Source organism: Xiphias gladius, chromosome 14 (assembly GCF_016859285.1).
Source record: "Xiphias gladius isolate SHS-SW01 ecotype Sanya breed wild chromosome 14, ASM1685928v1, whole genome shotgun sequence".
NCBI lineage: Eukaryota > Metazoa > Chordata > Actinopteri > Istiophoriformes > Xiphiidae > Xiphias > Xiphias gladius.
In genome coordinates, this window is record NC_053413.1 from 5,593,830 (window position 1) to 5,612,651 (window position 18,822).

The 18,822-nt window shown below is 39.9% G+C and overlaps 1 protein-coding gene across 1 annotated transcript in view; it reads left to right on the top strand.

Moving 5' to 3' along the window:
* astn1 (astrotactin 1) overlaps nucleotides 1-18,822 on the top strand; it is a 409,363-nt gene that overhangs the window by 371,882 nt on the left and 18,659 nt on the right. Inside the window, exons 21-22 of the mRNA XM_040142993.1 lie at nucleotides 14,204-14,339; nucleotides 17,348-17,448. Coding sequence (XP_039998927.1) covers nucleotides 14,204-14,339; nucleotides 17,348-17,448 — 237 coding nt within the window. The remainder of the gene's footprint in view (nucleotides 1-14,203; nucleotides 14,340-17,347; nucleotides 17,449-18,822) is intronic.

An 18,822-nucleotide genomic window follows, 5' to 3' on the forward strand; every position in this document is an offset into this window, starting at 1 on the left:
TCACACTTCATAATTCAACTTCAAGGGCAGGCAGCAGATGGGAGACATTTTATGTTTTTAAAATCTTCTAATCAAGACGGGGTTGTACTAAACAACTTCATTAGATATGAAGAGAATATTTTTTTCAAACTGTGATGGCTACTGTCACCAAACTCAGTTTCACTTGTTACACAAGTCTGCATTTTCAGCATCAACTATTTCTGATAGCAGCTTTGAACTACCAAGTACAAAACGGTACTTTGGCCAAAATCTCTATTTGAAAAAGCTGATGGACCTCTTTGGGCCTCATCATGAATTAAATAAATGTTCCATATTTCAGAGGCTAAACTACACTGGTAAATCAGTCCCTCTGGCATGTGGTGATGGAATTAATGAAAAACATTTAGGTAATTGCATTCCAGTACTTTCTGATTCATCCCCAGTCCTGGTTGCTGCTCATTCTCCATGCGGATTTGTTATTATTCTTGTAAATACCCCATACAACCTTCTCTGTTGCCCTGTGCAAAACACCTCTAACAGTACATGCAAATGAACAGCAGAGAGCACTGTGCTTGTATGCTCTGATAAATGAGGCCGTTTGTTGCATTTACCTTGAGTGTTAGTTGCCACAGGACGAACGGAGTCCAGCGACTGAGCTCTAACTGCTGCACCATGACAGCTTAACATCACAACCAATTCTGAACCTTACCATTAATAGACACAGAAGTTTAGTGTTAGGGCTGAACCATTTTTATTGTTGTCAGTGCTGCAATATAAAGCAGGTGTTTCAATAGTGTGTGAGAATGGTGAGCTACTGTACCTTCACCTTTGTTGTTGCTGCTGATTTAATATTGTATTTTCAATGAGGACATAAGTGAAGTGGAATAATGCTGAAATTCACTGAAAACAGGGTCAAAATACATACAGGAATAAATAATTTCTGTTGAGCTAAGATGAGATTTTTCACACAGTATCTGAGCAAACGTGGGATATAATATAAACATAATGAACGATGACTTGAAAAATTTTGTGTTTTTAGCTGTGGCAGTGGTCTATGGCACTAGGGATGGCACTGTTGTTGTCATCATTCCACCACTTGGGTCTAGAGTAAAATATTTTGATATTTTGGGGATATAAAGGATACATGATGTATTGTAATAATTTTGGTGATCCCCTGACCTTTCATCTAGCATCATCATCAGGTTAACATTTCTGTTTGTCCAATACTTTATGACCAAGTAAGTACAGCTGTATTCTATGTTGGGTGCTAATTAGCACATAATAACACGCTGACATGCTAAACTTAGATGGTGACCTTGACAAACATTATGCCCGCTAAATATAGGAATGTTAATATTGTCATTGAAAACATGTTGTTTTTTGACATTATATGGGATGAGTTGACATAATATTCAGCTTAAAACACTGTTATGCAGCACCACCCCACAGAGCTGCTAGTGTAGCTGTAGGCTATTAGTCTTGTTTTACAATCAGCTAGCAAGATGTTTAATTAAATGATCAGTGTTTAAACTTGAAACAAATGGAGAACCATTTTACTGCAGCAACCACAGCAATGCATGTGCTTCTACCGGTCTTGTTTGAAAGGTTTTCCCTGACCGTAGTATGGTAACCTGGATTTCACATAAGAGTACTGCACCATTTTAGCAGTTATAAGTTATAAACGTATAAAAATTGAATTGAAAAGGCTTTACACAGCTTTTTTCATATATGCAGTCCTACTCCATAAGACATGTAAATAGACTTTGATGTGTAAAATTGGGACACTTCCCCTTTAACATGCCATTTTACCTATAATGGATGTGAGAAAGCTTAAATTTGGGAAAGAGATGCACTCTGTCTGTGCTGTTCTACATGAGAAACAATACGACATAAATGCAAGTCAAACAAAGAAGTATCTTTCATTGCAGAATGATCACTGGTCAGTGAAAACAAGGAAGAGAAAGCTTGTTGTTCTCAGGCACTGGTCTAGCAGGATCTGCAGTCTAGGGTGGTAAGAGTTGTCCATAATTAACAGAAAGTGAAGGAGGAAAGGAATGAGTTGTCAAAAGAAAGGAAAGAAGAATGTATGCTCTCTACAGAAGGAAACGAACCGTTATAATGACTCCGTCCTCTGTTAAATTCAGCACTATCCATGGAACTAGCCATCCTTTTATCATCACATCTCCTTTGGTGCTGAAAGGAAAGCAGCTGGCCAAACTGTCTTCATCATGATCTTCAGTGTCTAATACGAGGAATACCACCAAAACTACCTGTCAGATCAATAGAAAAGATTTAGTTTTTACCAGCAGAAAACCGGTAAAAAGGTTCATAGTGACACTGTGGGCCTTGATGGATCATTGCATATTTAGTTCACAAGTTCATATAAACTGGAAAATCTGCCTAATTTGAATGACACACTGTGGGGATTGTGCTTCACTTACCACATTCAGAAAAAAATAAAAAATTTGGAGCAAGTTGGGTGTGAACTGACACATTGCTACACAAGCTTATCGGTTGCGTGAGACGAACGACTGATTGACAGCACTTAAAAATGTTGTCATCGTGAATTGCGCATAGCTCAATTCACAGGGGAATGACGGAAAAAGGAAAAAGTGAGGGAGGAAAGAAAGTAAGAAAGATGAAAGAAATCGGAAATGTTGAGAGAAGCCAAAATCTTGACTTTCCCCATGTAAACCACATATAAAGCACTGATGAGGACATGAAGGTCTTTTTTTTATTATTTTTATATCTGTAGAGTTGTTTACAAGGTATGCAACCTTCAGACTTCAATGTGTGTTATTCACTGTTGTATTCCCCTTTGTCCAAGGTGTTTCATTGTTTTATTGACGTATTTGGCTAAATTTACGGTTGGCGTGCAAAGCTCTCTCATGGCAACTGCTATCAATTTGGTCAGACGCACTTCTATCAAATTATAAAACAATTTATCGCCCCTCTGAAGATGGAATGTTCTATGAACTATGCTGCCGTGACGCACATGGCAGCTCGGCAACACACGTATCAAACACAAATTGGGAGAAAGCGCACGCAGATTGGAGGGCTGTTCCTCCTTCTCTTTCATGCAAGGCTGTTTTTTAAAATGATACCTTCAGGCTATCCCACCCTCCTCTCCCTCATCTTCCTTATCGTTCTTCTTCCATTCCTTCTGTTCAACAATTACCCCTTCATATCCAATGGGACGCTCCTCTTCAGAGATTAAAAACAATCCCCTCCATGTGGCCAATCGTCATTGTCTAGTAGTGGTTGTGACCAGTGCTGAAATGCCAAGAAACAACAGTGAAGGGTTTGTCAGTGATTTTTGAGGGGCTTGGTGGTCTATTGTTGCTGTTGTGTTGCTGGTCTCTGTCTTTTATTCAATGGAAAGGTAGACAACCAAGCCCAGATGTTATTTGTTAAAGGTTTTGCTGCCAATTGCGTGTTGCTGTGTACGTGTGTGTGTAACTGCTAATTACAGCTAGTTACAAGGAAGCTGTCTGTTTTAGCTGAAGTGGATGAATTCCCAGGAAACCCATAGTGAAACCTGTTATAAGATGAAGAAAGGAGAACATTTAAGCTCAAGGGTTTACCTTTATAGGCAGCATCTGTGCATCTTGTGCATAATTATGTGTGTGTGCACTGGTGTTGCACTGTACACTTCCCATTTGCTCTCTCTCTCTCTCTCTCTGGCTCTGCCCTGCGCTTGTTTTCTTCTCACCACTCTCCTCTCAGTTCATTAGGTTCAGGATATGTGGCTCTCTTAACCTGACTTCGGGTTTAGTGGATGAGTGCTTTCATTGTGAGACATAGTGCTATTATTGCAAAAGAAAAAGAAAAATGTGAAACAATTAGGCTGCAGTTTGCATTCACCTTTGGGGTAAGTTTAATATTAAAACATTATAAAAAGATACAACCTAGTCATCATTTTATTGTCGTGAAGGTAGGATTTATGCACAACTTCATTAGACTATATTAGTTTTAGCCGGCTGTTCAAATGAACTGTTAACTGAGTGTATTTTTTACAACATTTTGAACATAGTTTAGGGTGATGCAAACTGCTTCCATGCCTCCAGTTCTCACATGCCACATAACTCACACTGTCCATTTTGACTTGTAAGTGAAGCGTCCTGCCTCAGAAGGCACAAAATGTAAACCTGTTACAGTATCACCTTGCAGTAATAGCATTTTGGGAAATATGCTTAGTTGCTTCCTTTCTAAGAGCTGGATAAGAAAACTGATACCACCCTGCCTCTACATTAAGTAAAGAGCTGGAGTCAGGATATGGTTAGCCTAGCGTGACTGGAGCAGCTGATACAGCTAGCCTGGCTTTGCCCAAAGTTTAAAAATACTTACCAACAACTTTAGAGGTCAATTTAATTATGTCATTATGAAATTATATAATTATGTTATAATCTACAAAATCATCTACAGCAAAGGAAATGTAAAAATGACGGTTGGTGTTTTTAGGGCAGTTGTAACCATTGCTCGAGGAAAAACAGCCAGGCACATTGACTATGCGCAGCATTCCAGAGACTTGTGTTCACAGTAATGGTGGTAGGTTGTGTACCACCATGCCTATCCAAGACAACATTATCTAGCAAAAAAAACGGACAAAGCTATTCAGCACTACTTACCACATGTGCCGATCAGCCAAAACATTAAAACCAGTAAGAATGGCTGAATACGAGTGTAATGTTATGGCTGATCCTTGTACATAAACTATTGTTTCACAAGAAATAGCTCCAATACATAATTCCCAATTAAAATCCCATATTTTTGTTTTTACATTTTCCTTTTGAACGGATCAAACAAACAAGCTATACAAACAAGATATGAAATTGCTGGTTCTCCGAGCCCACAGTCTTTAGGCTAAGTTAGGCTAACCACATTATAAGTGAAATCAATATAAACCTACTTATCTCACTCTTGGAAAGGAATCAGATAAGTGTGTTTCCCAAATTTTGTTAGCATGGCTGTGTGTCTTGAGTTAAGTATTGGATGCAAAGCACAGTCATGAGGGTTTTGTTATTTTATTTTGGAAGTGATATTGGCTCTTTGTAATCTGTAAAAATGCCTGGCATGGTAAAACAAACATTCATGAATTAAAGCATATATGCATAATTTGCACTATTATTTAAGTGTGACGTCTTTTATTTCTATTTAGGACTATCTAATGTCTGATAGACATTAAGATTCCACAGTAAAAACATTATCATCTTTAAAGCACCTGTCCTTTCCATTAAGAAACCGAGAAAAACAGCAGTGGATTGGCTAGAAGGGTCTACACACGCGTGCGCACAAACACGTGCGCCCGCGCACACACACACACACACACACACACACGCACACACAAATAAGCACACTAAGGGTCCGGGCCTGCACAACTGAACTGACGACAGCAGGCAGAACTTCAAAAGGTGAGACATCCCATAACTCACATCAGTCTCCTGGCAATCCTTGATTTTTCCAACCAATCATACTTTAAGAATGCTGAGGGTAAACAACTCCAGCTGAATGACAAGTTCCTCAGAGTTGTGGCTCTCCCCCTCTAAAACTGGATCTCCACAATCTGTGTGAGGTGTGTGTCATCTTATTTCTCTGCATAGAACATGATGTTCCATTGTAGATGGGACTTGGATTTATTTAGCCCGTCATAAATCCATTATGTTAATAAAGGCGATTTGGTCATGTTTAGTGTTGTGTCCTCAGTGTGAGTAAGTTTGTTTCCATCCACTTGTATTTCTGCACATTTTCAATTTGCGCATAAAACACTGAAAATTTAGGGAACCCTTGAAATATCGCAAAAAAGTTTTACATTTGGCTGAGATGGAAAGGCAAAATGCAACCAAGTGCAGTGGAAGAGAATTTGCAAATAAAGCATGTGAAAATATAAACTGGCTCTAATTCTGTGTCACTGTGTTAATTGTTAATTTATCTCTTGCTACATGTTAAATGTGTGTCAAAAACTAGCATTTGAGTATTTTTATATCAAAATCATGCTTTTCTCTTACTGTAAAAAAGAAAAAAATATTTTTGACGACTCATTCTGCACAAGGGGGTGGTTACATAAATTTATCCAATCAAATGTGATTTGGGGTGACTAGGTAACCCACCCATCAAATAAAACCACACTTGACCATTAGCTAGTGGGTTGCTAGCTGACAAGTATCATAGTAGGAGATATGTCTTTGGATAGGGGATGTGGCTCAGGAGGTAGAGCGGGTTGTCCACTAACCCGGAAGGTCGGTGGTTTGATCCCCAACTCCTCCTGTCGAAGTGTCCTTGGGCAAGATACTGAACCCCAAATTATTCTTTTAACCCTTATCCTCCTCTTCCTGATTTAACAACGGATATAAGGGAGATGTGAGTGAAAGCCAACACACACATCAATAAGATATGTTCACTTTTGAGAGATTCAATCACATGTTAACAAGGATTTCATTTAAATCCCTCAAGTAACTAAACCTTGCCCACATATTCCGTTTTACTTAGAAATACATCACTAATAACATCAGTAGTAACTAATATTTTACGCAGAAGCAAAAGGAAACAGGATTTTCAATTCTAGATGAAAAAAATGTATTTTGTCGGCTGAGATGATGAATGTAACTTGAAGATTTCTTCAGATGTGGCTTGCTAGCATAAGTTAATGCTAACGGTAAAACTCAATAGGTTGTTTGAAAATACTGTGTCCAGTTGCCTTTTTAATGTTTCCAGCTAATATGTTTTAAAACCAGAACCCTGTCAAAGGTTTTTGCTAACAGACTAAGGCTAAAACAACATGTCCGAGGAAAAATGTGGCATCAGTAGCTGGTGACCCTTGTAGGAGAAATGGAAATGAAGGAGCAGTTTTGTTCATGTATTGCAGGGAATTGGCAGTTGGTGAATTCTTTTTTCAAACAGGATGCTTCACTTTGATAAGAGAAAAGGATATGAGGATCAGGAATAACCAATTAGTTTATCAAAGATAACAATATCTAATGCAAGTTTGGCTTGGATATTCCAGTTTTGAACAGGTATTTTTCAGGTACAAGTATTCTTTTTCTGACCCGTCACCACATTATGTAATGTAATGAGCAAATGACATGTCCCTTGCCTTTTGGAAGAACACTATTACAACTGTAAGCTAGTTAGCCGGACATGCTAACATTTGCAGCTCACAGAAAAGCAGACAAACATGCAGTTTAACCCATTACTTATATTTTTGATGTTGGGTTTTGGTTTTGTAAATGCAAATAAAAAGAAGCATCACCCTCCAAACTCTTCATATACAAAGTGTTTCCCTTATTACAGCCCCCATGAACACTTTTTTAGCATGCATAGTTTCTGTTGCTAAGACAATCATGCTGCCTGGTTACTGGGTTTAGCGAACGAATTACTATTGCTGTTATTATTTATTATTTTTTAATATATATCACCCACAGCCAATTGGAGCCAAATCAACCCACAGCACTGAACCGCTGCTCCACATAAAAACCTTAAACTGGAAATTGTAAGTCTGACTGTGGCATGAATGAAAGTGGAATTTTATGGAGGTTTTTCTTATTTTCATTAGGTTTGTGGGTATCACCCACAGCCAGTTGGAACCAAACCAATCCACAGCCCTGCACAGCCCTGCACAGCTCTGCACAGCGCTGTGCAGGGCTGTGCAAAGACAAGCAGATCTGTGCCTTTAGCCATAAATTTTAAATAATTAACATTTTATTTCAATATCTTACTTTAAGTTCCACATTCACAGTATCTCCCACAGTGGCTGCCTGAAGTCTTTGATAGACACACACTATCAGGCTAGAATTTCCTCAGGCAGATTTAATGATTTTGCTAAATAGACAGATTTATAGCACTTCCCAACAGAACCTTTAAAAGTCTACCAGTGTCATCTTAGGATAAGCCGGCTGGCCAGCAATGTAGAAATGAAATGCAGGATCATGTTCCTCAGATGGTGGGAAGAACAGCCTGTTACACCAACTGAGAGAAAATACATTTCAATATGTTTTGAAAAATCTGAGCTACTCAAAATCTGCTCATTTTTTCTTGCCAACAGTTCAGTGGTCACTTCCAGGATGGCATAAATCATCAAACCTTCATTTTTCTTTTTTTTGATTCAAAATGTCATTCAGCAGCTGCTTTGCCACAATCTGTAATCTGTTCACTATATTAAAGTCATATTTCTTTTACATCAAATGTTTTATCCCAGTAAATGTTGAGCACCATAGACTGTAAGGATTTTGACTGGTAATTGCATTATAAGCCGTGCTGTGTTGAAAAATGGCTATTCTTTATGTACTGTGGCTCAAAGTAAATCAAGGACATCCTTGCTCTGTTAAAAGTTTGGCAATCTTGGGGAGGCTTATGAAAGGATGTGGAATCATAATAGCTCTGTGGGGGACCTGTTTGCAACCTGGGCAGAGACTCACAATGCCCGAAATGTCTCAGGAATCAAGTCTATAGATGAAATAATCATAACAATGATAACAATACACAGAAATCAACAAGGTCAAAACTCTTCACATACTGGTTTCTTAGGAATTTTCAAGTTCATAGTAACCATCACAAGCTGGCCCAATCAGCAGCCGTCAAGGGTGAAATACAGTTCTGATTCTCTTCCAGAATCAGTTTCATTTTTTTAGCTGTCTGTCAGCAATCAACACAGTAGAGAAACAGTTCGTGTCTATGTTATTTTTTATTCCCCTGTTGTTGAGTCATGTCCATAAATGCCATGGCAGCACACAGCGTTCACAGTGTTAAATGTCTCCTTTGACTGAGATATTTGTTATAGTCGAATTAGGTGCACTCTCTGTTCTCCTGGCCAGCAGGCCACCCGCATAAAGCATTCCTCTCATCATGACAGTGCACAGCGGGGTTCCTCAAAACAGTTTTTAATAGGCTGTATACTGCCCTTCTGCTGCCTCGGGTGGTATACAGAGGAGACTGGCAGGAAAGATGGGATTGAAAGGAAAGATTGGACAGATAAGGAGTGGATGGCAGCACTTGAACCCACAAAATAATAATGTTGTGTGTCTTAGTTCACCACAGAACAAGGTGATCCAAAGATTCTAAGGTATTTTCGTATCTTCAGACTCCTATATCTACACCGGTGCTCTGTTTTAATGGACTTATGTCTTTGTGTTTGAGCAAAGCCTTGTTAAAGGGTTCATGAACAGTCTATTTTAAGCCAGTCATCTCCTCCTTCTGCACAACTTAGCACCATGTAAGAAGCGTGGTTTGGGAGTGGGAGAGGGACGTTAACGTGTGAGAATGGATCATCAATCTGTACTTGGCTAACAATTGTCTAATCACAGTCCATTTGACACTGCCAGAGGCAAAATACGTGCCTTGACATCATTGTTGAGATTAGGCCAAATGTGCAATATGGTTCAAGAGAGCAATATAATGGTTTTTCTGGACAGATTTTCTAAAAGAGAGTTCCTGTTTATCACAACCTCGGGTCTTATGTTTGTGGTTTTGGCAATCGTTTTGGTTGATTTTGTACTCAGAACATTGCTGAGATCTGGGAACACATCAACATCTCTAAAATGAAGTCTGAAAGGGCAAGAGAAAAGAACGGTTAGATGATCAAACAGGTTGTAACAAGCCAAGAGTTTATCCAGAATATCTAAACCACTTTATTTGGAGGTAAAAATAACAACGATTGCACCTGATATGCCTGTAATAATTCATTGCACAGAAAACTGTGTGTGCATAACTAAGGCAGGTGTGGTAGGTCAAAGGTGAACCAGAAGATTCGGTTTCTGACTGTGCCTGATGTTTATAATAGACAATTTGGGTTGTAATTTGACTACTCTCCTTTGTGTTCTCCACTAAATATGTTTGATTAAACTCAGGAGTTATTTACAACCTGTCTGATTCTCTGCCTTCTCATGTTTGCTGTCTCATCAAACTTCTCTTTAGCAGCGTTGCCTTGTTGAGAGATCGCAGCAGATAACTTGTTGAATCCACTGTGATTATTAGAAATTAGAATAATGGTTAAAACTACAGAAATAACAACAACTATCCTTACATTTGAAAAATGTTAAAAACTTAGCTTCAGATTAATGCTGTTAAATAAGACTGTCCTCACAAAAGACACCAGTTCATTGGTTGTCAAGTCATTTGATTAATGTGGCCATTGGATTGACTGTTGTCTCTCCTCTCAAAAACAAAGGCAGGAGACGCATGACATTTTTATAGTGCCACAAAACCTCTTAGAGCAGAGTTTGGTGTGGATGGCTGAGTGTACAAAGTGTAAGACTTGCATCCCAGCTCCTACCAACAGTCTATGTTGGTTTCTTTTCAACATGATCCCAACCTTTCCTTGGCATTAGGTCACTTGCCTGAACTAAAGACCATTTTAAAGAATAGATTTCATTTTTTTTCATCTTACTACAATACAGGCATGCATCATGTACCTTGAAAGAGTTAAAGGTCATTTTGCAGCCAAATCTAATACAAGGCTTCAGTCAGTTTCTCAAATTGAGTGGGTATTTTCCAAACCTACAGCCTTTTTAGAGCAAAATGCCCTATTTGTGTTTTTTCCCCCAGTTTGTGAGCTGAGCCGCTGCAGAGAAAAACATCTTATTAGTTAAAAATGCCAGGACAACACACTGGCAATAAACCTCACCCTGGAGTGGTTGAGAAAGGTCCAGCCCTATGCAATAGTACTGGCCCAAAATGAACAACCAAAGACTTTCTACCATATAAGCCATATGAATAAAAGCATTACAACCCTAAATAGTGTTACAAACTCACTTGAGTACTGTGGGTCAAAGTTTAGCCTTCTTTAAACAGTGCAGGTAGTGACTGACTGACATGTTTTCCCCTCAGAGCGCACTGGCTGATGCTGATACCATCTCTTATATACATGCTGTTCCCGACACTTCCACTACATGCCGATCTGCCGCCCGTACGCCAAAGGATGCCTAAGAGAACCACATGGTTCGGGGCTTGCAGGATTCGTTGCTCAAAGTCAGACAGTAGACCCCGTGTTTGTTAGCCTGTTAGCCTGTGGATATTAGTCTTGATACCTGCGGACTTTGGTGAGACTCGCTACAGGAGTTAAATTACACAACTTTCTGTGCCTGTTAGTGTTAATAATTTTTTTTTTCATTTTGATTTAAATATTTCTGCCACTGAAATGATACAACATACATACGAATTGGTAGAGTTTTGTTTATTTACTATAAAAATACACGTGGCATCAACACAATTATCACAATAAAGTAAGTAAAACATTTCTGATTTCATAGGTTATCAGCTTTATGTAGCCTGTAGTTTAAAATTTGGGATGATAATGAAGTATATTGTTTAATTTCCACCGGATACCAACAAACCATGTTAGTTTGCCCTGCACTCTTGTGGCCTGAAAGTTGCACAGCACCCAATACTGGAAAAACTCGAATACTCAGTACATTTAGAAGTCCGCACCTGGTTTATACCGAAGGAAAAAAAACACTCGAACATCCCAACACTACTATTACTATGCAAATGTCCTCTGATGCGCCTGAGTGACAACCTGGAGAAATCCAATCCCTGCTATTTTCTACTCCAACTTAAATATGTAAAAGCACAAATGGGGAAAAGTCATCTGTAGTCACCGATTTCCCCATACGATGTGCCATGATTTTGATGAACTAGCTGGATTTGAAAAAGAGGACGAATGGATGCTCAAGACATTAACTACTTTGTAGCTCACCAGTGTTGTGGAAACAGGAGAAAATAACTGTCCGAAACTGAACACTACCATAAGTGTCAATTTTTGTGAATTTTATCATCATTTTCATTTTTAGTCAATTTTTAGTCAACTGAAACTCTGGACATTTTAGTCAGTCTTTAAATATACTGTAGTGAGCCTCATGAAGGCCAGCGTTATGAGACAGCTGTGGTAGACACAGTCAGTGTGTAATACAGTAGTTCATGTATTCAGAAATCTAAACTGAATTTCTAATGTTGGGATGCTTGGACAGACCGTGACTGCATATGGAGATTGATGTTTCCCATTTAGAACGCAACTTGCTCAGGTATTGAGAGAATTACTCAACATACAGTTTTTTCAAACTGTGTTATCCCGTGAGGTTTCAAACACTGTTTCCTTTTTATATGCCTCCTTACACACTAGACAGATATGCCTGCCAACTTTGCAATTAATATGCTAAGTGCAAAGCCTCACAATGTCACTTTTCATTTACATCTCTAGCACTGTTTATATCTTTCACTCGTATGTCAGTCCCTAAACTGGGTAAACACCTCTCTCTCTCTGACAGCTGCTACACACCATTTTTCATCCTCAGGCTCTCTCTCCATGTCTCCGTGGCACATGCTAGGGTTGACAGGGAAGACATAGGTGACCACCTTAGAACACCCATCACTAACACATACACATATTTACATACACGCAGAAGCAAGGCTCTTGTAGAAGAAAAGCACAGGTGATCACCGTAGGGCGTCCGTGTAGTGTATAAATACAGACAGACAGGCACTGCTTGTGCAGAGGAGGGTTACAGATGGCCACCTCAGAGCGCCCATCACTTCACACACCTCTGCAGACACACAAACAGTCTTGGCTTTTCCGAGCAGAAGGTTTTTTTCCTCTTTACAGTGAAACACACACCCCGGTGGCCAAATGCCCTCTTGACGTACGCAGTGCCAGCTGGGAAAACATAGCTAACTGCATGTGTCACCACCAGTCTGAGCAGCAGGGAAGGAGCCCTGAGGAGGAGGTGATGGAGGAGGTTGAGGTCAGAGGGTTTCGTCTCTTTCATGTGAGAGGCTCAGGTGAAGACAGGTGTTATCCCTGATTATATCTATTCAATCTACTGCAGATTTTTAAATGGAAAATCACAAAAATACAATTGACATATAACCGCAAATTCATTTCAGAATTATTTATTTTTTTATTTATAATGCTGGAAGGTTTTTAAAATAAAAAAAAAAAACAATTCTTTGCCCAAGATTCCTTTTTTAATCATGTTCCAAATCTAAACTGAAACTAGTAAATTTTGATTTTCTTTTACACAAGAGTTTCAGTTCCCCTTTATTTTTATTGGGGTTTTTTAAGGTTTTGACACCTACTTCATGTGAGTAATTGTGTGTTATTTTTATAACCTTGGAGATGACGTCAAGACTATTTTAGGCATCACGACAGTGCAGACAAGGTTTATGGAAAAAGTAGGGGAGGTAGACCTAGAGGTGAGAGAAAACTTTTAGATGAAACGTTGGTGTTTTAAATCTGCTGGGAAAGGTGGGTGGACAGTGAATGAGAAACACCGTTCTCCCTCAGCATCTACTGTCAAGGTGCCTTCCCAGATTCATCTGCAACAATAAAGGTGAAGACTGTGAATGGAGTGCATGTGTAGAGCTGTATCAGCGTGTCACCGAACACACTTTTCTTGTCTTTCTAAGAATAAAAGAAAGTCAATGGCTGAGTACAAGGCTGTGATCCAGAACCTGATCACTGGTGTCTAATGTATCTGACCATGCTTGTATCCCGTCATTTAGTCAATAAGATCTCATTTTCACACATGTTTGATATCTTTTTAAAGGAGAAATCTTCACTAATGGTCGACACACTGACAGACTCTCTGCCCCTGAAAGTGAAACAAAAAAATCAATTCACTATTCATCGGCAGCACTAGGACGCCGTAAAACAGCATGTGATTTTCATGGATGGACTCTACATGTACAGTACATACTGTACTTAGAGTGTGTGTTGTGGTAGAGCAAAGCAATGCCCATCTGTTTTACATTTTGGTAAGATGTCCATTAGAGCAGAGAGTTATGTCTAACGTCGAGTTGCTTTAATCTTCCCTGTCAAATAACAGGCATCTCCCCGTATCTTATATACTGTACTTTATTTCGCCCTGGCGAACTTTAGTCGGGCTGCCCTTATCTTACCTCAAAGTGGGTTGAAAGGGTAAAATTGAATTCACTAAATCGTGTACTATTTATCCAGTCGCCCCAATGTCTGATTCGGCAAACTGCAGTAATCTGATTTAAATAGAGATTTTTATAAAAGTAAAGTTACCCTTTAGAAAATAGTTAGGTAAAACTCATTCACTAAAAATCAAGACCATGGAAGGCAGTGACTTAAAAATCAATATTTTTTGTGGACAGACTCATTTACAACCCTGAACTACTGATTCTTCTTGAAATATACACGAAGCACTACATGAAACTCTTGGACGGTTTGTGCCTTCTGAACGGGAGTGTCCCGCTGTCTTTCTCTCTGCTACAGAAACCCTTTTGAGCTTCGTGGATGACATCTTGTCTGGGGCCAGGTCTCCATGTGTGATGTTAGGGGATATCCCCAACCTCCTGTCCACTTCAGTCAGTATGATCATTCGCTGCCTGGAGCCTGACACCACATACATGTAAGTCACTCTCTTTTTTTCCCATGAACATGTAAACTAAACAAGCTGATAACTGAACCAGTTACTGGACTGCAGTCCAAATCACGTTTAATAGAAGCTTCTGTACTGTCAGATGTGTCTAAATTGAAGGTAAAGCAACACTGTGCCTTGCTATATTCGTGCAAATTTGACTGCTGGACTGTTTGCGCAGTCGGAAATTGTGTCCCAATTCCATGCTACATACTGATATACCATGTAGTCTGATCACTCTGGAGAAGTGACAAAACTAGGAATACTCATAAAAGTTTTGAACGTGCCGTTAATGGACATTATTGGCCCACAATGCAATGCACAAAGGAAGTGGAGGAGCTACTCACAGCTGGAAAAGATTACGTTAATTGTGAATGTGGCGAGACAACTCAAGAGAGAGCATAGAGAACAAACAAAAAAGTGATCTTTGGAAAAACATTTGGTTTTCTCCTTGTGAAGTTTAATTGGCAGTGTCATTTCATAGTTGCATTTTGGTGGTCTTACACTGCGCAAATTTCATCATTTCCTGTCAGAATAAAACTGTAAAGTAAGTTAATTTTGTGTTTACTAATTATAAGAACAGTACACCGTAGTTATATTTGTAGTATATATAATTTTTGCCTCAACCCCCACGTACTGACAGACTTTAGCTGTAGCTAGCAACATGTGAAATGACTGGTTTCTGTGCATTCGTAATTTGTTTAGCCAAGTTAAAGTTAGCACAAAGTAAGCTATGAGAAATACTGTGCTGTAGCTAGCCTCGCTCTGTCAAAGGTGCATTCCAACATCCCCACATTGTCATATTTTTTGTTTTTGACATGTGTGGAGATAGAAACCAAGACTTTTAGGTTTAAAAAGCAATTAGCTCCCACATTTGGAGCTCGTTACTGACCAAAAACAGCCACTTTGAATGTGAAGCAAATTGTTAACTGTTATTGTCAATAGAAGCAGGTTGTCTTAAAAACGGACACCTTACCAAACTAGGCTACACACACGACTTAGCTATCTCTGTCTTGATTTGCTGTTGATGGTTTTATGTAACTCGGCACAAGCAAATTTCCTAAAATGGAGTACTCCTTTGAGCATGTAGTGAAAAATCAAGCACACTGTAAGAAAAAACATGTTCTTTTGAGAGTCATTTCTTTACATGAGGTTAGTCCCTATAAGTTTCTACTGTATGTATAAGGTTTTTATGTGGTTATCATCTTTCAAAGGATCCGCCCAAAGCTAAAAATAATTCAAACCCTACAAAGTGAACTGATGTACCTTAGCATGCCGTAACTGTAGCATATTTGCGTCAACCAAAACAGTTGAGGCTGGGTTTATCCTGCAATCTTTGGGGCTTGAGTTATTCTAAGTCATTAAATATTCTTCCTAAGTGACTGGGAGGTACTTGCTCCTCACAGGCCAAACGGAAGTTCATGACCACAGTATCTCCTCACGTGTCTAGTCTCGTATAGTCGATCAAGTCAAGACTGGGTTTGTTTTCAAGCGATGATCTCGCATTCTGTGCTGTGTTGGGTGGGACGCTTTCGCTGAATTGGGTAATTCAGGGTTATCTCAGAGTATTAGAGGAAGGGCTACAGCTAAGGTAACTTTTTGAATCGGGATAACTTGGGTTAATTTTCTGGGTATTTTTGGTCAAGGTCAGTGCTAAAAAATTTGTTATGAACTCTGAAATAAATTCTTAGTTCCCACAAAAGGTATTAGAAAAAAATAAGACAATAAAGGCGGAGTTTCATTCCATGTCACATTCAAATAGTTCTGTATTCTGTCTGCGTATGTGTGCGGAAAGCTTAACAATGTGACCAATACGTGGTTCTTCCTCTGAGCACACACACACTTATCTCACAAACAGCTTGCAAGGAATGAGGCCACACACACATCGCAGAGGAAGAGCAAGGTGGCGTGAAAAAAAAGAGAGCTAAAGAAGCACAGGCAATGTTTTTAGCAAAAGAAAAACTGAGGAAAGAGTGAGAACAAAGATCAAGAACAAGGTACAGCGGGAAAGAGAGTATCAGCAAAACAATAGCAAATAAAAAAGGGCAAGAGGCCCGTGGACAGGGTCTCCTCAAACAGTTTTGATATATATGGGCTGAGTGAGCAGCTACACATGCCCTTTTAATCCCAGCATCAGTTGGGCTTCTGCTCTCACTATCCTGTCTGACAGCTCATTCATCTCTCCGAGCCGCGGCCACGTCTCTCCCCTCAGGGCAGTGCACCCCCCTTATATTTTCTATACAGACAGAACCCTCATTAAGCTTGAGTTTGGCGCCTTGCAGGGGGGGGGAAATATCAAAAAACACACTCTGCAACCACATCAAAAGTTCAGTCTTTGAAGACATGTTGGGAAGGTCTGAATGTTTAAATGTTTTCTCTTTTCACTGAAGCATGCATATCAGTGGTCTACTAAGCGTCATATCTGTAACTGCAATTTGAATAAAACTCTATGTATTTCCAGGCTGGTGATAAAAGGCAACACACGTTTATATTCTTTTCCTCGGTTCTCTACCCTCTGCTACCGGTTAAGTGGCTGCCCCATTCTTCGCTGCTGCAGGTGGATGCAAGTTGCATTTCGGCCACCAGGTGGAGATATCCATTCAGTGAAATGTCAGCCGATTGGTTCGGTGAAGGTGTGCTCATTGTCAGTCTGGCACCGGGGAAAGTTCCCTATTGATAATGCAGGCTCTCATCTGCACCAAGGGGAGTCTTTTAATTGACTTAGCAGCAGCAGGAATGGCAGCAGCAGCTAGATGTTTGCTGCTGCTGGTATAAATTGGGTTCAGCAGATTCATCAAACTCCATTTCTGGAAATAGAAATGACTGGGTTTGGTTTTTGTGGAGCATTTTTGACTGAAGCGGACAATCAGCAGCAGATTTTATTTATATTTGCTTGTGTGTGTGTGTGTGTGTGTGTGTGTGTGTGTGTGTGTGTGTGTGTGTGTGTGTGTGCGTGCATGCATGTGCGCGCGCGTGACCCCGTGTGCTTATGCGTGCAGGTTCCGGCTGTGGGCAGTAGACAACACAGGGCGCCGTTCCAGTCCAAGTGAGGTCACCATCAAAACCCCGTGTCCAACTGTGGATGACGTCAAAGCACAAGGTGAGGAAAGAGACACAGACTAAAGTCAGAAAGGTGAATCATCTGTCCGTCCTGGTCGCAGGCAGCTCGCAGAGATTTGCTTTTCTGTGTGGTTGAAACGAAGAAAGAAAACATTTTACACTGTGCCACGGTAACGCACGTCCACAAGTATTTGGACAGTGACGCAATTTCTCGTAATTTGGCCTGTGTGCACCACCACAGTGGATTTGGAACAAAGCCATCAAGATGTGGTTGAAGTGTCGACTCTCAGCTTCAATTCAAGGGGTTTAACAAAAATATCAGATTAACCATTTAGGAATCAAGGCCAGTGTTATACATGGTCGCTCATTTTCAGAGGCTCAAATGTATTTGGACAAACCAGCATAATTATAATTTAAGGATTTTTTTAATACTAGGATGAAAATCCTCTGCAGTCAATGACTGTTTGAAGTGTGGAAAACATGGACATCACCAAACCATGCCTTTACTGCACAGCCACCTTCAGTTGCTGCTTGTTTATGGGTCTTTCTGCCCTCAGTTTTGCCTTCTGTAAGTGAAAAGCAGGCTCAATTGGGCTGAATCTGAGCAGATAGCACAGCCCTTTACACTTCAGAAACCATTCTGCTACTTCTGTCAGCCATCATATCATCAATAAACACCAGTGGCCCAGTTCCATTGGCAGCCATACATGCCCATGCCATAACACTGCCTCCACCATGTTTGACAGATGATGTGGTGGCTTTGGATCATGAGGCCGTTGCTTTCCTTCTCCGCACTCTTCTCTTCCCATTATTCTGGTACAAGTTAATCTCAGTTTCATCTGTCCAAACAATCTTTTTCCAGAACTGGGCAGGTTTTTTTTAGATTTTTTTTTTAGAAGTCTAATCTGGCCTTTCCGTTCCTGAATGTTGCCGGTGGTTTGCACCTTGTGGTTAAACCCTCTGTATTTATATTCATGAAGGTGTCTCTTAATTGTAGACTTTGACAATGATACGCCTGCCTCCTCCAGGTTGTTCTTGACCTGGCTAGATGTTGTGAATGGGTTTTTCTTCACCAAGGGAAGAATTCTGTGATCGTCCACTTTATTTGTCTTCCATGGTCGTCCAGGCCTTTTGGTGTTGCTGAGCTCACCATTGCATTTCTTCTTTTTAAGAATGCACCAAGTTGTTGACTTGGACACTCCTAAAGTTTCTGCCACCTGTCTGACAGGGTGTTTATTTCAGCCCAATGATGGTCTTCTTCAGGTGCCAAATGCAAATTCAACACTTGGAATCAACTCCAGTCCTTTTATCTGCTTAATTTGTCCTGAAATAATGAGGGAACAGGCCACACCTGGCCATGAAACTGAGTGTCAGATAAATGTCTAATTACTTTTGACCCTCTGAACATGAGGGA